The sequence below is a fragment of the Chanodichthys erythropterus genome, chromosome 13, assembly GCF_024489055.1.
Source record: "Chanodichthys erythropterus isolate Z2021 chromosome 13, ASM2448905v1, whole genome shotgun sequence".
Lineage (NCBI taxonomy): Eukaryota > Metazoa > Chordata > Actinopteri > Cypriniformes > Xenocyprididae > Chanodichthys > Chanodichthys erythropterus.
Genome location: NC_090233.1, coordinates 34,264,781 through 34,285,611, shown reverse-complemented (window position 1 = coordinate 34,285,611; position 20,831 = coordinate 34,264,781). Strand labels below are relative to the sequence as shown.

At 37.8% G+C, this 20,831-nt stretch overlaps 2 protein-coding genes across 2 annotated transcripts; both read right to left on the bottom strand.

The window, feature by feature from the left end:
- Positions 1-3,677: 3,677 nt before the first annotated feature.
- Positions 3,678-13,018, bottom strand: eif4a1b (eukaryotic translation initiation factor 4A1B). Its single transcript, XM_067406874.1, has 11 exons — positions 12,913-13,018; positions 12,091-12,139; positions 11,631-11,763; positions 11,187-11,326; positions 6,865-7,033; positions 6,621-6,730; positions 6,166-6,309; positions 5,853-5,990; positions 5,154-5,243; positions 4,732-4,811; positions 3,678-4,611 (listed from the first exon to the last, which is right to left on the bottom strand). Exons 1-11 carry the CDS (start codon positions 12,933-12,935, stop codon positions 4,467-4,469), a joined length of 1,221 nt encoding a protein of 406 aa, XP_067262975.1. The 5' UTR covers positions 12,936-13,018; the 3' UTR covers positions 3,678-4,466.
- Positions 13,019-13,471: 453 nt separating this feature from the next.
- On the bottom strand, positions 13,472-19,998 carry senp3a (SUMO specific peptidase 3a). The gene is made up of 11 exons (XM_067406765.1): positions 19,832-19,998; positions 17,919-18,645; positions 17,284-17,445; positions 17,077-17,188; positions 16,807-16,954; positions 15,785-15,832; positions 15,521-15,598; positions 14,860-14,997; positions 14,675-14,758; positions 14,513-14,563; positions 13,472-14,373 (listed from the first exon to the last, which is right to left on the bottom strand). Exons 2-11 carry the CDS (start codon positions 18,601-18,603, stop codon positions 14,263-14,265), a joined length of 1,617 nt encoding a protein of 538 aa, XP_067262866.1. The 5' UTR covers positions 18,604-18,645; positions 19,832-19,998; the 3' UTR covers positions 13,472-14,262.
- Between the last annotated feature and the right edge of the window lie 833 nt (positions 19,999-20,831).

Below are 20,831 nucleotides of genomic sequence, written 5' to 3'. Positions count from 1 at the left end.
GGAATCATTTTAACAAAGGGATTTATGATGGTAAAAGGGTTGATGCATAACATAAGGACACAATAGTAAATGTACTACATGTACTTACTATAGGATTAGAGTTAGGATTAGGTTTGGTTTAGGGTTAGTTGCATGTAATTATGCATAATTTAGTTATTACCATAGTAACTACATGTAAAAAAAATGGTCCTATATAGGCTTAGAACTAATAGTGGTTCTTTGAATTGTAATCATAGGGGAACCACTTTAAGTGCTGTATAGCACCAAATCTTAGTGCTTCAGTGATTCTTTAGCGGTTCTTCACGGGTTCTTTGGGATGACTGATATATATATATATATATATATCACCGTTATATAGAGAACCGGTTAAGCCCCTGTATGGTTCTTCAGAGGTTCTTTGGGGTGGTTAAGGTGCTATATAGCACCACTGCTGTACAAAGAACCTGTTAAGCCCTTTTAAATATTCTTTACGAGCCAAAGAACCACTGTTGGTGCTGTTTAGCACCATTTTTGTTGAAGAAATAAAATGATATGGCCCCTGTTATGGGTTCTACATAGCACCATTTGACAAAGGTGCTGTAGAGCACCTTTAAAGATTTAGTGCTCTATAGCACCAAAAGTGGTCCCCCTATGATTACGAGCCAAGAACCACTTTTAGCGCTGTATGGCACTTTTTTTTTTTTTTTTGGTGAAGGACAAGGTAAAATAAAGTGTAACCGAAAATCCTTAGTGATAATATTTACAATTATACCTATTATAATTATAGCGATTTCTTTAAAAGTTTGTTGCAATTGGGCACTGCTTTTGTTGGTGTATAAACTGTATTCATGACTCAAAATAAAACCAGCTGATTTAAATGTTAACACTTGAAGTACATTTTCTGGTTCCTGATAAAAGGTTCTTTATTGACATCGATGGTTCCATGAAGAACATTTAACATCCATGGAACCTTTCCAATGCAAAAAAGGTTCTTTATAGAGTAAAAGGGATCTTTAGATTATTAAAATGTTCTTCACACTAAGAAAAGTATGTTTTTATGGGGAACCAAAAATAGTTCTTCTAAGCCGGCATCACTTTTGAACCCTATACTGAAACAACTTCAAATAAATAGCACGATTTTTTATTGTTGAAAAAGTTTACAGATATTTTTTTTCTTTTAGCTATCTTCGGTTGAACTCGGATGTCTTCTACTCCACTGAGTCGTCTTCTCTAATGACCGCAGGTGTGAGTAGTTACTCCTTATCACCCAGCCATCCATACACATTAGTTTCTATAGGCATCACTTCACACTTCTATTGTGAGCCCTGCATCCCCAAACACTTCGACTACGACTGACCATCAGAAAGAAGTGTGACAATGAACTCCCCCCCTCTGAGTTTAGCTTGTACTAACACATCATCTGAATGGTTCCTATAAGGCCTACCAAAAAGCTGTTATAAAAATGACTTCATTAGGGTCATTTTAACAACTTACAAAAGTTACTAGTTTACTTTTAAAGCAATAGTCAGAATTGCATTTTCATCAATGAACAAAATCATCCGAACCTCAGCATCCCAGGAACAGGATAAGGAGGAGTTTCTCCATTCTCCTCTCTTTTGTTCTAGTTTCTCCCGTTTAATCATTGACAACACATTTAATGGGGACAGAAAGCGATTCTGTTAATGGAGCCTGAACGTAAAATAGAACAAATGAATTACTCAAACTTATGTTTATGTCAGTAAGTGCCATTGTAGAAACAATTTTAAAAGAATGTGATGGTGCAAAGCTAACTAATTGTGCATAAAACATGTTAATGTCAACCAGCAGTAGCCGTGCATTGTTTCGGTGTTAGACAGTGGGTTGTAAAACCAGAATCTCCTATTGGATTAGTATGTTTTCTCTGGCTTTGTGACATTTTGAATGACTGAAACCTATGGCCCATTTTAACATGACGAAATTCCATAGAAGAGCAACAGGTGCTATTACCTCAAACCAAAGCAGAAATGTAAACAAATTCTATGCGTGACACGTGAGCTGCCATTTTCTCCTGGCTCACGGCCTGACGCTGCAAAACCCCACTGTACGGCGTCAATATTGACTCGAGCCATTGTCGCAGGTCATTGTCACACACTTATTATACAATTAACCTTACTTTATGTGGAGGCTGAATATGGAGTGTGCCGGAGCTATTGTGCATGAGTCATTCTCATGTATGGGATCAGTCTCATTATAAGCAAGAGCAGGAGAATAAAGAGAGGAAACACATTGATGTCTCCTGGTGTTGTGTCGACAATCAAATCAAAATTTAAGTGGGGGCCTCGCGAGAAAGCCGGAGAGTCCAGAGAAAGCCTGAAAGAAGCCAAACATCATACATGCGAGAGACGCAGAGATCCAGAATGACAGATTGGATGGTCTGAGATAAAAGAGAGAGGAAAAAATGAAGTAGGGAGGGAGGGGGGTTCTAGAGAAAAGAAAGAGCGATGGACAGAGGGGAGGAGGACGGTGTGGAAGAAAAGCAAGAGAGACAGCAAGGGGGAAAAAAGGGGGCTGAGAAGAAAGAAGAAAGTAAGAGGGAGAGAGAGCAGAGGAGCAGGGGGGGTTGGTTAGTCGCTGGAGAAAGTTCTTAAGCTTTTTCAATGACAAGCAGATTGAAAGCCCCTCTATTCAGCCTCTCTCCGGCTTCTGTTCTCATGTAAATGGAGTCTGCGGCCTTCCCTCCATCCATCACACTGCCCAGTAGTCCAGCCAGGCCTTTACGAGCCTCCCACTTGCAAAATCACCATGCCCCACAAACACTATGGCCACGGAAGGGGGGTTGGGGAGGCAGAGAGGCCACCTACGCTGTGCGAGAAACTGCAACGCGGCCGTTGGGGATGGTAAGGTGCCACCGAATAGCGATGCGATGGGGATGAAGGTGATGAAGAGGAGAGAGGAAAAGAGATCTAAAAGTTCATGGCAGATTTGAAAAGCAGTACAATTCCTACTGCCAGACTTTTAGTTCATTTCCAACAAAACATCTCATAAATGCCTTCATGCATATGCATTTGCTACATGCGGATTCCTTTTGTGTAAAAGCAACATGTAACTTTTTTTTTGACACTGACCAAATGTAAACAGTATTTACATCAAATTTGGTGTTTGCGGTAGGAACTTCAGTTTCAGATGATTGAATTTTCTGCTGATCCTTATACTTTATATGTACCACATTCTGATTTCTGATCTTTGGACACTGCAATTATATCAGTTTGTTGTTCCCTACTAAAGTTTCAGATCTGCTGTATGGAGTTGTGTGGAGCCTCCCTCCAGTGTTGAATATCGGCATTACAGTATCACAGCTGACTAGCCTTTTCTTTATTGACTTTCATGTACTCCTATTGGTTAGGTAAAATCTGAGCAATTTTGGGTGAAAATCGTTGACATGCAATAAAAGATCGAGAAGACATGGCACTCACGCCAGTAAATTCATGAACAAGCGTTTATATAGTTTTCCAAAAAAGTATCTTTAACCTGAATTTCTTTAAGGTTCTTTAAATTGGATAGTATACCTGTAAATACTATGGACTCAAAATAATGTTTTATTTGTACACATACCAGTGTAGGGTCATTACACATATCATTTTAATAACTGGAACCTGCAAAAAATGGCAAAGAACATATCCAAACTGCAAACTGTTTAATAACGAGAAGAAAAAGGAGAGTTTGAGTTAAGCTGTAGCTTTATTGAAATTTCCCCCCTCCTCCAAAAAACAAAGTACACTTACAAAATAACTTAAATGTAGAAAAAAAAATTTAAATCCAATAATGTTGAAATCTTTTTTTTTTTTTTTTTTCTCCACATTTTTATACCACTTTCAGTCAAAGTTCATCTGAGTAAGGACTTCCAAATATACAAATTCAGGAAGCCCAAAACACTCAGATATCTTATATCATATACTGTTCAAGAGTGATTAAATAGCTCTGGCACAGTTTTATAGCAAACAGTACAGCAAGCAAGTGCAGTAACTACTTGGATCTTACAGTCCCAGTAGCAGGATTTGAAAGAAATGTATCAAATCTTTCTGATGCTTTTCGTGTTGGTTTAAAAGCAAGCACACTTTTATCACATGGCCCAAGAACATTAGTAACATGTGCTTTAAAGAAACAATGCACGTCAATGATGATTCCCAGCTTAAAAAAAAAAAAAAAAAAAGTTTAGGAGGACTAATCGAGAGAAGAGTGACAGACCATGCTGCTCTTCTCCATGGCTGAGCCCATATTTCACAATGTTTATTATGAGAGTTGATGGAGATAAATAGATGTATATTCAGCATCTGAGATTTATAAAATTTGTTCAGCTTTGGGGGAAAATAAAATGACTAATTTGCAAATGTGGAAGAGTAGTGAGTTGCACATACCCTACTTGGAAGTGCTAAAACTTGAAAATAAAGCGAGAGAGATTATGGGGATAGAGAGAGGGGGGATGTATCTAGATCAGGTCAAGTAAATCTCTAGATCAAGTCAGCCACATTCATGGGCATCTCTTCTACGGTAGTGTTGTAGAAGGTCTCGATGTCCCGCAGAGTACGCTTGTCATCCTCTGTCACCATGTTGATAGCCACACCTTTCCTGCCAAAACGGCCTCCTCTACCAATCCTGAGAGTTTCACAAATAAAACACCACAAGTTGGTAATAATAATCAAACGGCAGTTGAAACAATTCATTAGTTTAAGTCAAACTTAATGTTATAATGACGAACAAAATAAGCCAACAAACCTATGAATGTAATTCTCGCGGTTGGTTGGCAAGTCATAGTTGATCACCAAAGACACCTGCTGGACATCAATACCCCTGGCCTATGAATGAGAAAGACATGCAAGTAAATGAAAGCCAACTCAAGCATACATAAGTATAATCTTCTTTATTACCAATGTTTTTCAATTATATTATATCAATTAATATATATATTGTTGTTTGTGTGTAGTTTGATAATGCTATGGGGAAGGACAGAATGACCCATCCATAGCAGAACACACTATTTTTATACCAGATACTATTATTACTCCAAAGCACTAGAGGGTGCTGTGGGGTCAGGGAAGTCTGGTGACCTCATCTGCTAACTGAACTAGTTTTGAATGGAATCCATTCCATTAAGAGAACAAATAAAGCAAGACCAATGCATTGATGCGTTTACTAACCAGCAGATCTGTGGTAATAAGGACACGGCTAGAACCAGAGCGAAACTCCCTCATAATCAGGTCTCGGTCCTTCTGCTCCATGTCTCCATGCTGACAATGTAACACACAATGCCTGATTATTACAAACCAAACATTATTTACATTTAGTTTATTCATGTATTCATTACGCTTGCAATATGAAAACCATCAGACCATCATCTGTGTGCAGAATGAATGCTAAAATGTGTTACGTCAAAAATAGTCCAAAAGGTTAATATATTATATATATTATATTAAATTATATTATATATAAAGACTTCAGATGCAAAAGCCTCTAAGTGCCGTCTGAAATTTTCTTCTAAAATGAGCATTTTTATCAAGCCCGTATGTTTAGGTTCAGTAATTTTAATAGGTCCTTTTCATTGCCATTAAAGTGAAATAACTGAACATATATTTACCGAACATTTAAAATTAGAATCTTTATTTCTAACTTTAAGCTAATTTAAATTACAGGCCAACAATGACACAATTAAGTTTATTCTAAGCGCACAATACAGTTATGTTCTGTGAACATAATTGAAGCTCACACTTTAAAGTCGTAGGAATGCTTTTAATTGGCTGATTTTAAAAAAATAGGAAAAAATAAATAAAAATTGCTCAAAGTGATTCCAACAATATTGTTCCCCTTTATAGTTGAGGTGTGGCACTTTCAGTATTTACCAGAGCTGAGACAGTGAAGTCCCTGGCATGCATCTTCTCTGTGAGCCAGTCTACTTTCCGGCGTGTGTTAATGAAGATCACTGCCTGAGTGATGGTCAGAGTCTCGTAGAGATCACACAGGGTGTCCAGCTTCCATTCCTGACCAAAACACATACACACCAAAGCAGGGTGAGAAACACAATGACCTATTAACAGCCACTGGTCAAAACAATGCATATGAACCCACAGAATAATAAATTCTGGTATGCTCATGTATGTAAATCATGAATTTCTGCTGTTGTTGCTTTGCATAAAAATGACCCAAGATCTGTACCTCTTTTTCAACGTTGATGTAGAACTGACGAATACCCTCAAGGGTGAGCTCCTCTTTCTTCACCAGGATGCGCACTGGTTCTCGCATAAACTTGGTAGTGACATCCAGCACCTCCGCAGGCATGGTGGCTGACAGCAGCACCACCTAGTGGACAGATGGCAGAACAACATGCTGAGGCCTATTCACATGATCAATCACATTTATAAACAAACATATGGCCTCTTAAAACGGAGTCTCCTAAAAAGGTATTGTTATCAGTCTTAATAGAATAGTGGTGAAAAACAGTTGACTGAACAAGAAGCAACAATTCCAGATTTCAATGCTATTTGTTTGTTCTCAACCTGTTGTCGCAACCGTATTATGCTTTGGCAAAAGCATATTCTTATATACACTAATGCAATTGCACATTGAAATATTCAACCTGGTAACAGCACATACAGGAAACAGTTCCTAACCTGTGTGCTGGTATTGAGTTTCTGGAAAATCTCATAGATCTGGTCCTTGAAACCACGACTCAGCATCTCATCCGCTTCATCCAGCACAAACATTTTAATGTACTTAGAAGCTAGAAGAGAAGAAAACACAAAAGAAAGTGTAAATGACATAAGACAATATTAACATGTAATAAAATAAAATGCATATATAAACATAAAATATACAAAATATTCCGCAATAGATCTCACAGCACTCAATACTCACAGAGGAACTTTCGATTAAGCATGTCGTAGACACGACCTGGGGTTCCTACTACAATATGCGGTGCCTCCGCCTGCAACTTTTGGACCTCATTGCGTACATTGGTCCCACCAATACAGGCATGGCATGTTGCACCCATGTAGTCTCCAAGAGCCAGAATCACTTTCTGGATCTGTACAAATGGAGAAAATCAAGTGTAATGTAACCTGGAGCAAAACATTTGTCTGTACTTACATAGTTGAGTTGTGGACAGAAAGCACATTTGCCATCACATGTAAGTGCCTATTTTTAGGGCTGGGTTAAAAATAGAGATTTCTTGATTTTAATCAATTCTCATTTTGAAGAACCAATATCGATACTTGAATCCCAAGAATAGTGATGTGCATACTGCTGATATTTACCATATTGCTCCATGTTATTGAACAATTATATATTCACAAATAATCTAAATAATCACATAAACACAAATTAACTTGATGAAATGACTAGAAGTATGGGCAGGATTTTCTCTAGTACATAAGAAACTGCTGCACCCATCAGATAAAAAAAAAAAAAAAAAAGGTTAGAGAGAAATTACTCCACCATGGTACAACAGTATTACTCAAGCTCTCAAAAGAGAAACTTGTATCCTGGAGCACAAATGAAAACAAACTCATTAAGAGGACTTAAGAATTGCATGGAAAATCAGTATGTCCTGCTATAAAAAAAAGCTCTAAAAGCTGCCATGGCTGAGCATCTCCGCAAACTAGTAGAAAATAACCCAAACAATCCGAGGTTATTATTTAGAACACTGGCTACATTAACAAACAAAACTGATGCCACCTCAGCTGAATATTCCATCGGTGTAGTTGTGATGACTTTATGATTTTCTTCACTGAGACGATCAAAAGCATCAGAAGCTTTACAGCTATAGGACAGGAAGAGCTAAATTAATTTATTGCATCTAAACAAACATGTTTATTAGATCATCCAATACCCACTAAATTACTGAAATACCCGTTACTTGAAGCACACAACCCTTTTCTCAATATTAATAACTCCTCTCTAACTCCAGGCTGCGGCCCCTTTAAATCTCGCGCTCCCTGCCCCCCGAGCTCTCGACTATAATACAGCGCATTTACAAAGTTCACACAGCTAATATAACCCTCAAATGGATCTTTACAAGATGTTCATCATGCATACTGCATGCATGCGTCGGATCATGTGAGTATAGTATTTATTTGGATGTTTACATTTGATTCTCAATGAGTTTAAAGCTATGCTCCATGGCTAAAGCTAACATTACACAGTGTTGGAGAGATTTATAAAGAATGAAGTTGTGTTTATGAATTATACAGACTGCAAGTGTTTAAAAATGAAAATAGCGATGGCTCTTGTCTCCGTGAATACAGTAAGAAATGATGGTAACTTTAACCACATTTAACAGCACATTAGCAACATGCTAACGAAACATTTAGAAAGACAATTTACAAATATTACTAAAAATATCATGTTATCATGGATCATGTCAGTTATTATTGCTCCATCTGCCATTTTTTGCTATTGTTCTTGCTTGCTTACATAGTCTGATGATTCAGCTGTGCACATCCGGATGTTAATACTGGCTGCCCTTGTGTAATGCCTTGAACATGGGCTGGCATATGCAAATACTGGGGGCATACATATTAATGATCCCGACTGTTACTGTCTCCGCTCAGTCGTGAAAAATTTCAGTCAGGATTCAGGCCCCATCATTACACAGAAACCATGCTCGTTAAAATTACAAATTACTTAATTCTAACTTCTGATGAAGGCATCTCTACTAGTTTTACTTGATCTTAGTGCTTCGTTTGACACTATAGATCATGACATACACACCAAGCCGACACCGACGAACTAGCGGCGACGAAAGCAGACTGCGGGGTTGGCAGCATCTGGGTCAAAAGTTGCCCTGACACACCAAACCGACGCTCGACAGCCAACGGCCAAGTAGCACGTTCGTTCTGCGCCTGCGTAAGATGAAATGCCTTTCCGTACCAGCAGGTGGCAGTAGCTGAACAGCCAATCAGAATTATCAGATGGCCTGACGGACCGACGAGCTCCGACGCCGATTAAACAGGTTGAATCGGCCGAAAAAAAGCAGATGAGGACCAACTTCAGCCGACGGTGCAGAAAACACTGAGAAAACTTAGTCGGCCAACGAATAAAAACTGCCAGACGGCCATAGGAGTAATTTGCAGGTGGGACATGTCCCCACCACTTTTTGAAATGGTCGATATTGTCCCCGCCACTTTTTGAAACATATCGCGGCATCTCGCGGATATCTAATACAAAAGAAACACCTCTAGTTGATTATCAATTTGTGTTAATAATAGGCGATCTGGCGCTGGGATGTGTTGTTTTTGAAATCATGTTGAGTGCTCGTTGTCGCTGTTATCAGAGGCGCAACAGTGTTCTCTTGGCGCTCGTGCACACTGCGCAGTGTTCACACGGACGAGCGCTTCAATCTAATGCTTAACTGTTGCAGAGACTCTCTATTCGTTACGTTGAAATCACAAAACAAAATACACATAAACGTGTCTCTGCTCTTGATATACAATCACTGACGAACATCTTTGGTTTTAATGAGAAAAAAAAAAAAAAATCATACATGGTTGGATTCGAACCCAGAATCTCTTGCATGCTAAATGAAAATATTGCCTCCAGTCCATCAGGACAATCTATTTTCAGTAGCGGATCCACGTATTTATTAACTAATATACATACTCTCGAGACATACTGTATTATAGCAGATGTAAGGAAGAAACTATCATATTATTTTAATATCATATCATTATTATTGTAATAATACAATTACAATACCCCCACCCCCCATCCCGAATCCCGAATCGTACTGTACTGTACTGAACTGAACCGTACCACTTGGTGGAAACAAGCCATTAGAGTACAATTTGCTTCTAGAAGAGTGTACGGTTATATCCTCTACATTTAAAGGGTTAGTTCACCAAAAAATGAAATTTCTGTCATTGATTACTCACCCTCATGTCGTTCCAAACCCGTTAGACCTTCGTTCATCTTCGGAACACAAATTAAGATATTTTCGCTAAAATCCATGTTTTTTTTATCTCCCATAGAAAGTATCGAAATGACCACATTCAAGGTCCTGAGTAGTAGTAAAGACTAGGGATGTGCAAGACTAAACAGTACAGCGGCTACTAGTCGACACTAAAAAGTTTCTAGCTTATAGATAACAGTAAGTCTAACATATTCATTCTAAAAGCCAAAAAAAAAACAAAAAAAACCTTGATTTCATGGAGACTTTAAGTTCACAAAACTCTGGACTTTTGGTAGTACCTAGGATATCCAAATCCACTAAAGGAGGGATGCGTTTTCGCATTTGGCTCCTAAACTCTGGAATAGCCTTCCTGATAGTGTTCGAGGTTCAGTGCCTCAGACACACTCTCCCAGTTTAAATCTAGGTTAAAGACAAGTATCTTTAGCCAAACATTCACATAACGCACCTCATAACCTTACAACCGTATTCCAGTTATATGAGATGAAACACACGATTGTCTTTTGCTTGAAATGTTATGAACAGCAGCTATGCTACTTATTTTCCAGTTGCTTTTCTGTCTCTAGAAATGCCCATCCTGAGGTAAATAGAGATTACACCAGCTCCAGTTTTTGATCCAGCCTCTTACAAAGATTTCAGATGACCCAGCACCTGTGAAGAGATAACGCCAACCCCTGCAAGGACTTCAGATGATGGCAACTCTAAATCAACATGCACCACTGCCAAATTTTCTATATATTGTAATCATTATGATCTTGTAATAATTGCTTTAATGAGATCATTGTTTCTGTCTAAATGAATACATGATGCTAGCTAACTACATGATTTGTATAATCTTAGAACTGTATATTTTTGACATATGGAAATTACTTTGACACAGTCACTTCTGATAACAGATTACTCTAAATTGTAATGTAGAAACATGCATTTTTCTGTATAGCCACTTTGAAATGATATGTATTGTGATTTGAAATGTGAATTGAACTTTCCATAAAACATAAATGTTACATGATTATGAACTTTTCATTTAAATAATAATAATGCAACATTAAACGTTACATTCCAACATTTACAAAATTATCATCTTTCTTGACAATTAACATTGGTTCTGTAAGTTCATAAGCAAGTGACAAAAAATAAAGCTTTAAAAATAGTGCCCAATTCTGACAACCAAGTCATCACGAGAACTCATCAGTATAGTTTAGCTGGACCGCTGACACTGTGGTTCTGCAGCAAGTGAACCAAAAGCAGTGAACACAGAGACGGCGCTAACCTGCTGAGCCAGTTCACGGGTGGGTGCCAGGACCAAGGCCTGAGATCCTTTCAGCTCTACATCAATCTGCTGCAGGATGGAAATGGCAAAGGTGGCGGTCTTGCCTGTTCCCGACTGGGCCTGTGCAATGACATCATATCCTAGTGTGGAGACAAACAACAGGTCATAAAGTTGCCAAATAATGAGCTCTAATTGATATTACGGGATATTACGATCTTAACAGTTACGCTACTGTATTACAACTACAGAAGATGCCCCTCTGTATAAGAAAACATCCTTTAAATGACAATCACAAATGAACAAACACTGCCGATTAATTTGCATAATATGTGCCCGAAAACTCATTACCAGAAGTTGAAAATAGTTTCCGATAATATGGACTGCTCCAATGGACAATTTTTTTTTTTTTTTTTTTTTAATAAATATTCTTAAAAGGTACATTACCCTTGATACAAGGGAGGATAGCCCTTTGCTGGATGGCAGAGGGCTTCTCAAATCCATAAGCATAAATTCCCCTGAGCAGAGTCTCACGCAGGTTCATGTCATCAAAGCTGTCCACGATCTCATGCCAGTTACTCTGCAGTTACAGGGGAAAGTAATTAAGATGAATATTAAGATACAAAAGAGCTAATCTTTACTCAATCTTACACTAAAAAAAAGCCATTTGTCACTCATTGCATTATGCATAAAGGATAACAGGTTGGCAGTTGTTCAAAAGAAAAAAATGAAATCGCTGACCCCCACAGTGAGAACAAGACAGTCAAAACAACTGACAGCACATTCAGTGCCAATCCCAAAGCTGTGCCAAGAGAGACATGCAGGGGGAAATTATATATATATATATATGTGTGTATATGTGTGTGTGTGTGTGTGTGTTAAATGTGAAAAATAGTTATGAACTCACCTCAATGATTCCATCTGGCTCCATGCCCTCAGGGCCATTGTCTCTAGGTCTGCAAAGAAATGTCACTTTAGCACTATTCAGTTATTTATGACAGACAGATATTCTATTGATCTCTCAAGGGAAATCAACACTCTAAAGGTACACAGGAAGGTATAATACACACACACACATTTAATAAATTATACATTATACATTATACACACACAAATAAATGTCAAACATTTAAGAACCACAACATTAATGCAGATTTCATCTACGATTTTAGAGCAGTACAATATAATAAACTTGTACATGTAAATCATCACTCCATTGATTTAATGTACAGTGTACATTTTATATGAAAATTTATGTAGGTAGAGAAATAGCTGTATTTATGTGCGAATGAATGGAGGGTAAAAACATCTTTCCTTCAGGCCAGGGCCATACATAAGAGGGTTATGTGTCGAGCAGACATTGAGCTACGAGAGCTAAATCAAGTAGACTATTTGAGGCTATTCGAGATGATCATTGACTACATTAAATTCATATAACAACAACAACAGCAACACATTCAACACATCGTTCGCGATCTAAACCTTAATTTTGAGCTGCTGAACAGTCGAGACCGTTCAACGTCAACGGCAGCAGGCCGGGCTGCTAAGAGCTCATATGCTAACGCCAGTGGGTTTTTACTACTCATTTACGACATTCAAGATCACGAATCACACGCTACTTCCAACAACATCTAGAAGCGGAATGCCTATGGCGACTGACAACATGTATATATACGATCTCCAATTTATAAACAAATACATTAAGATCGTTAAATTCCTGTTGTCCTACCTCCCTTCATATTCTGCCGACATTATCACAAAGGGCGAGCACACCGCGAAAATGTTTTATATAGTTTAACACGGTTTTCTTACTAAAATTGTGATTGCAGCATTCGACCATCAGTCAGAATAAGGTCCGCCCTTCGCATGTTCTCATTGGCTAATACAGACGTCACTCAACAATGGTTGCCGCCCTTTGGCGTTGGATACAGTTCAGATGGGCGGTCCCTGACACGTCAGTCCTGCTCTATCTTAAATGTAATTGGAGTAAAGCTAAACCTTAAAATATCATTCGCTTGGCCTACTGTGACGCAGTTATAGCGTCCATGTATTTAGCAATGCGAATGTTAAGTTGCCATATAAAACATCATACAAAACAAAGGTCTTGAATTTAACTTCTTTATGAGCTGAATGTCATAATCGGCAAATTTAATCCACATCATCCAGAGCTGGAGTTTCAATCTTTCCGACCTTTAAATAAAAACAAAAAATAATAAGTAGGCTGATATGTTGTTTTTGTAGATTTGATAAGCATGAAAATATTTAATGAAATCTGTTCTGGATAAGTGATGCATCGCCCTTTTACTCTTTTTTACTTTTTTAAATTATTATTCTTTGGCATCTTTTATTTTTAAATTGTGTATTGTAAATGCAATTTTGTTTTATGTTAAAATGCATTAAAAGGGTATGGTGGTTCTTGCTGTGGCAAATCCTAAAAAAAAAAAATTACAATGCTGTAACATAACGATTAACAGAAATGGATGATGCTCAGTTATTTTCTCAAGTTTTTATTAGTACATCTTACAACAATGTATGCATCTCAAAAGATATAAAACAGTTTAATTTACAGCTGCTCTTTTTTTCATCTCCATAAGTCTGCATCTTAAATCGCACAGATACATAACAGACAAACAATATTGAACAAACAAAAATCCTCATATAGTGTTGTGGTCCATAACGACTCTCAGTATATGAATATTGCATTACATTTTTAAAATGTCTGCAAGTGTCCTCCCTCACCAGTCAATGGTATTACCTTTTATCATACAGGTTACTGACATCAAAAACACGAAAAATAAAAAATGAAATTGCCAACAAAATGGCGGCACCTAATGAACGGTTCACTGAGGTCAACTCTTCCTCCGTTTTTCTAAAAAAAAAACAACTCCTCTTGCATCTTGATCTGAACAAACAAACAACTGGGCCAAACAGAGTATGGCATTCACCAAGTCAAAATACAAAGTCATTTAACAAAAAGAGGGTTTAAAACGTTTGCACGTCTCCCGCCTAAATGCTGTCTGGACTTGGAGCTTACATAATAGTGTAAGATGTCATGGATCTTCCTTGCCCTTCCACGGTCTCACAGAGACAGTTTACAGTGACACAGTTCTTTGTACATTTGTCTCCGTAGCTTGGGCATATCCTGCTGACCAAAGCTGAAAGGCTGTTCCAGGGCCAGGCACTTACAGTACTGGAGTACAACGATAAGAAGAGTGAACACGTGAGTAAAAGACACCAGTGAAGGTTTTGATATACTTACAGCACCAGTGCTATGTAAAAAAATCAAGTGTTAAAATAACTGGGGGAAAAAACAAAACAAAAACGCTAACCTGAAGGACAAAAGCTCCACAATCACTGTCATTGTTCTGCCTTGCCACATTCTAGAACATTCCAAAGATAGAAGAGTCAACAACACATACACAAACTGGACTTTCCATTCTAAAACACACAATTTTTACACTCACACACGTCAAATTCCTATTTCACCATACCATTTTGAAAAAGCCTTTCCACCCTGTGTAAAACTCCTTCTGTTCTCTCTTGATTGCCTCTGCTTGCAGATATTTGGCAATGTGCTGAAAAAAAAAAACAAAAAAAAACTTTTAGTGGACACGATAAGCATTGGTACAAGGAATGTAGCCATTAAAATTGCATCGATAGAACAAAGAACACCTACTTTGGGGCATCGACGGTTGAGGGTCCTCTGGGAATCGAAGTATGTGATGCTACGCTGAGGAACATTCACACACACTAATGACCAGTGCACTTCCAGGTGAATAGGGATCAATAAGAACTTCTTCTGGAAAATATCAACCTAAAGAGCCGATTTAACAGTGAAATAAATAACAGTGAAATAAACACGTAGTACTACAATAATTATGTTCTATCCATCCACCATATTTTTCAATGTGGAAGTAAGCTTTTTGTCGTGAATGAGCAAGATTTCCAATTCTTAGCTGCTATATGTAAATAACTAGAAGAGTAACAACATGAACAATAAAACTATTTGCACTACAAACTAGTGTGTTTATGATTAAAATAATTAATTTGAAATTATATAATAAGTACCAGTTTGCAATATAGAGCAGCATATCAGACTGTTTTGGTTAAAGCTAAAATAACTGGAAGCGACTGACACTGGAAGCTGTGCACATTCAAGCCAAAAATCGTCTGCCTTTACGCTAAAAATAGGTGGATAACTATATTAACTTAATAATAGTGAATTATCTATTAGCAATTTATCTTCTTAACTGTACAGTCGGAAAATGTGTAAGTATTAGTAAAAGAGCTGTGAAAGACAGGCACAAATTCTTTGTCCATCACTCTCCAGTACTGACATTTTTGGTCCACCGTTTGACCCCGTCGTAACCTTTCGTCCGAAGTTTGTCATAAAAGAAGCTGTTGAAAAAGTGGACCTGCAAATTTAAAAAAGGCATGGTGAGACAGAGAGCAAATGATGAAAAACCTAATTCACATACTGTTTTCATAATCATTTAACTCTTTGACACACAGGTTCATATAATGGCTTTGTCATGAGTCATATTCTCTTGTTGTGCTCGTATGTGTAAAGGAGTGCATATGTGTGTGTGTGTTTAGACTACCTTTTCAGGGGCAGCGTCCATGACCAAATCCCCATACATGTTCATGACCTGGGTGACGGAGTGAGTTACAGACGTAAGAGAGAGCTAACTCAGCACAATCCCAGTACAAGGGCCCCCCATTCAACTAATATCTTCTCTATACAACTCTGACAAACTGATGCAAAACACGGTGCCATTGTAGTTACAAAATTATTGAAAGAGTTACTTTTTAAATGTAATAAACAAAAATGCTGGATCTCATTCGCTATTAACAATTAAATGTGCCAAAAAGGTTCCCACAAAATTTCCAGTGAATTCAAAACAGATGTATACACACATATGTCTCTTACCCTTCTTGTAATGTCGATGAATCGGAAATATGGTAAATTATCATAAAACACACTCAAACCATCTCCCTATAATGTCTTTTAGACAACATGACCAGTACACCCATTCGTCATGTATTGCCATTTAAATGTTTGGGGTCAGTTAGAAATAAATTTAGATTAATTAATTTTTAATTTTTTTATTTTTTCCAGCAAGGATGCAACAAATTGATCAAAAGTAACTGTAAAGACATTTATAGTGTTACGTAAGATTTCTATTTCAAATAAATGCTGTTCTTTTTAACTTTCCCTTCATCAAAGAATCCTAAAAAATGTCTTACAGTTTCCACAAAAATATTAAGCAGCACAACTGTTTTCAACATTGATAATAATAAGAAATGTTTTTTGAGCATCAAATCAGTATATTAGAATGATTTCTGAAGGATCATGTGACACTGAATACTCGAGTAATGATGCTGAAAATTCCACTTTGCCATCACAGGAATAATGTAAAATATATTAAAACAATTATTTTAAATTGCAAAAATATTTCACAGTAATACTGTTTTTACTGTATTTTTGACTAAATAAATGCAGCCTTGGTGAGCATAAGAGACATTTTTCAAAAACAATTAAAAAATTCTTACCAATCCCAAACGTTTGAATGGCGGTGTAGTTATTCATTTTCAAAATAATGTTGTTAGCCAAGATGCTCACCTGATCGTTGAGCCAGTTCTGGCCATAGAGCGTGCTCAGATCATCCATGGTGAGGACATGACGTTTGTAGTTTACACGAAACCCCCGCATCACTGCACTTCCGGACATGCGCTGGTAGGACTGCATTAAATGTTGCACCATTACCTTCCTGTTAACAGGCACAAATTAAAATGGTACAAACTGAGACTTCACACTCAAGTCTTTTATCTGTTTGGCATTTTAAATATCAAGATTCAATAAGCCTTATGACTGGTATGAGCCACCTCTGACCTGTGAGGACTTGAGAAACTCTCGTTGAAGAGCTCCTGAAGCTTCTCCACCACCTCATCTACGTGGATGGGAATCAAACTGCCATACTGCTGGAGAAACTCATCCAGAATACCTGAAGAGGAGGAGGAGTGAGAGAGGAACAACCATAGGATGATATAATATTAAATACTACATCCTGTTCCATATTTGGGAAAAGAAATTTTGTACCTTGTACACAAGAAATGTGTTCACTGCTAAGCTGATTCTGTGGGGAGGACTTTTCCCGTTGAGACTGGACATTAGCAGGGGAGGCCTGTCCCTCCCTGTCCCCCATGGCTGCTCCATGGATACCATCCCTTCTTTTCAGAACACCATTTGTGCTACAGGAGTCTAAGAGATCAAATGGTAAAGAAGTACAGAAGAAAGCTAATGGAACAGATGTACTGTGCACTTTAGTCACAAACAGGAACGCTGTCCCAGTCCTTGCCAGTTTCTTTCACAACCTCAGTATTACAACAATATGCAATTTCATCCATTCAATGTGCTTCATGTTACCATCGCAGAGAGGCACAAAATCACTCTCCAGAACACTTTTGTGTTCGATTCTTTGCTCTATCCAGACAGCTGACTCCCAGACAATATTCAAGCAACTGAAAACTCATCTCATCCGTGAGCACTTACTTAACTGCTTTCTTTCTTTCTTTACATTACATTACACACCAAACACAATATTATCACATTATGTTTTTCAACTAATTTAAAATTAGTCAGGTATTATATGCTAAACAATTAATTGCATCAATTCTTTTTAAAAAGATAAAAAAGAAATTATAATACAGATGTCAACAAGAGTTCATACTCACCAGTTAAATCAGCTCCTCTCTCCTCTGCTTTCCCCAAATGTCTTTCTGGGTCTCTGTTTAACAATGAACTGCCAGGCAGTCTCTGGAAAGTTCGATTGCCAGAGAGCCGGCGTCTGTGAAATCTGCGTACTCTCCTGTAGCCCATAGTTCCTGCCCATTTGGCTCGTTGGCGCCAAGTTCTCCATTGCTGAGCCAAACGGTAGCGCGTGCTTACACACCTTTGACCCCGATACCGCAACCGGGCTAGCTTTCGCTCTTTAAGTGGACTGGGCCTACTCTGGGCCAAGCAGTGTGTAAAGTCACCTGTAACACTGACATCCATTTCCACTAGCTGTGAGTGCTCTGGCGAGCCCCACTCCTCGTTGTTACCTTTATCATTACACTGGAAACCACCCTCGGCTTTCTTTTCCACCAGATCCTCTTCACTCTCCATCTCCACATTGTCCTCCTCATCTTCCTCTTCTTCTACCTCAGGGACAGTATATTCTGCACCCCACATCCTGACGTCCTCCTCTCGGCGGCCCAGTTTGAAGTGGGCTGGACTTGGGGCATGTTGGGCCATAGCCGGGTTCATTAAATGGCCACCTCCAATGGCACCCCCACCCCCAGCGCCCTCCTGCCCTGCGGTCAGCGTCAGCTCATTGGACCAGTGTGTTTGAGCCAGGCTGCTGCCACTGTCTCTCATGATCCAGGAGCAACCTACGACCTGCGCCAGCCTGCCTCCTCACTAATGCATGAAAGAGAACATGTCACTCTCAGAGCAGAGAACCGACAAAAGAGTAAATGCAAAAATTAGAACGCCAGCAGCCCAGCACATTCAATGACACGAAACGTGAATACAACTCTAGCTGTCATTGAGATAAGAGCATTAACTCCGCAAGATCATTTTTGTGCATTTTAACTTGTACTTTCAGCATAAACTCCTGATACTAACAATTAGCAATAATCCAGATGGCCAAACTGAATGGCCAAAAAAAACAGGTCTCAACATTGAACTAGTAGCCTTTTTTTTTTTAAAGTCCACGTGAACCAAAAGTTGCAACCAACTTTACTTCAGTGTTGTGACATACTTCAAAGTAATACATAAGATTGAAAGAAAAGAAAAAAAGGGCAGGGGTTGATTTTAGGGGACCAATTTTTTTTTTTCTGTGGAAGTTTAAGTTATTTGTTCACAACAAGAATGTACAGTAAAAAGTTAATAAGCTCAATTTTCATTTCAAGTGGACTTATATATATATATATATATATACATATATATATATATACACACACACACACACACGTGTGTGTGTGTGTGTGCTTAAATAACACTAATAATATTAATACTAACAAATAGTTCTAATTTTGTACTTTTAATCTGTACTTCCTTGAAAATATGTTTAATTGTAGGACAATTAAACTTTTGGAGAGGAGCCTTTGAAATTATAAGAAAAAAAAAACTACGTATAACTAACTATCTAACTAAATAACTGTTAAGTATTTTCTTATGTAGCTATGTCAGTAATTTGTATTCATTTAAACGTTTACGTAAAATACTTTACTTTTAAATGGTATTTAAATTAAAACTAACACGTTTTAGGATGTATTTGCCATGCAACTGTCAGTGTCCGCGCATTGAGCTGCGGGGATAAACTCGTGCACGATGCGCTTTGTTCTACTCTTTAACTCTGAATTATGTGGAGAAAATTGAAGTAAAAAGGGCTTTCTAGGCTCGCTAATACACCAGTCTGATATTTTTAAATATATATGTATATTGCGAGTTTTAAATAAAGAAGAGCTCTACTCGCATTGGTCATTTAACGCATCATTCCAGCGGGCAAATCCAAGCACCGATCACAAATAAACACTGTTCGGCCTCCGGTGTCGCGATGCAGAAAATGTGGGGTGTCGGCAACACCGACTAGCCTACTCACCGTTTAACCGTAACCTCAAGCCAAAAGCTTAGGCCTTGTCCGCCAAGGTAAAAAGCGGATAACTAAGCTTTGCGAGGATAGAAAATGAAAGAGAAAATAAAGGCTACTTTAAATTTTGGCTCATTCAATGAGAGCTGGCGCTTCTTTAGAGCGAAAACACTCTTCTTCCGCCGCGTTTCTATGACGTCACGTCGGTGCTCGCGATCATAGACGCGATAGGCTGGTAGATAAAATACATCCGAAAAATATTTTTTTAATATTATTGTCCAATAAAATAGGATGCGGATGCAATAATGATATTTTAAGTATTTCTTCAAACTATTAAAAATATTTTCAAATATTTCTCTCAGAAATGAGTCACCAACAAGCATCTCAAATGCCCTCACACATAGTGAAAACATATTAACAGGTACCTAGTATGTGTATAATATTAACAAGGAACTAGTATGTTTATAAATGAAATATTCACACATATGAATACTTATTTGTGATGAGGATTGAATATTAAATAAAAGGGTAATATTATTATGTTCTTTGATTGATGCACAGCACCTCAGTTCTAAAAACATAATTCTCCATCATGAGTATCATTGACATTTTTCCTCTTAAGTGACCATTTTCCCTTTGATGTATGATGTCTACTACAATTTTGAGCTATTAAAGGAATAGTTCACCCAAAAATGAAATGACAGACAGTTGACCGTAGCCATCGATTCCATGGTATTGTTTTTCCTTATATGGAAGTCGCTATCTGGTTATCAACACTTTTCAAAATATCTTCTTTTGTGTTCAGCAGAAGAAAGAAACTCATACAGATTTGGAACAACTTGAGGGGGGATAAACAATGACAACTATCCCTTTAAGGTTGTTATAGATTCAAATGTTCTATAATTCTGGAGGCCTATGAGGATTCTGGTTGAATCCTACAATTATGTATCCCTAATAGGATGAATTATCAATTATTATTAAAAACTAAAAACTTAAAAATTGAAATTCTGCT

Bases quoted from the DNA above. Each gene is read 5' to 3' on its own strand.
- eif4a1b (XM_067406874.1), bottom strand. From the start codon at position 12,935: ATGTCGGCAGAATATGAAGGGAG. The intron at 11,327-11,630 runs GTAATGTACCTT...TCTCCACACTAG, and splicing joins TATCCTCCCTTGTATCAAGG to GATATGATGTCATTGCACAG. The intron at 6,310-6,620 runs GTTAGGAACTGT...TCTGTCCACTAG, and splicing joins AACTCAATACCAGCACACAG to GTGGTGCTGCTGTCAGCCAC.
- senp3a (XM_067406765.1), bottom strand. From the start codon at position 18,603: ATGAGAGACAGTGGCAGCAGCCTGGCTCAAACACACTGGTCCAATGAG. The intron at 17,446-17,918 runs GTGAGTATGAAC...TTGATCTCTTAG, and splicing joins GAGAGGAGCTGATTTAACTG to ACTCCTGTAGCACAAATGGT. The intron at 14,564-14,674 runs GTATGGTGAAAT...GGAATGTTCTAG, and splicing joins GGAAAGGCTTTTTCAAAATG to AATGTGGCAAGGCAGAACAA.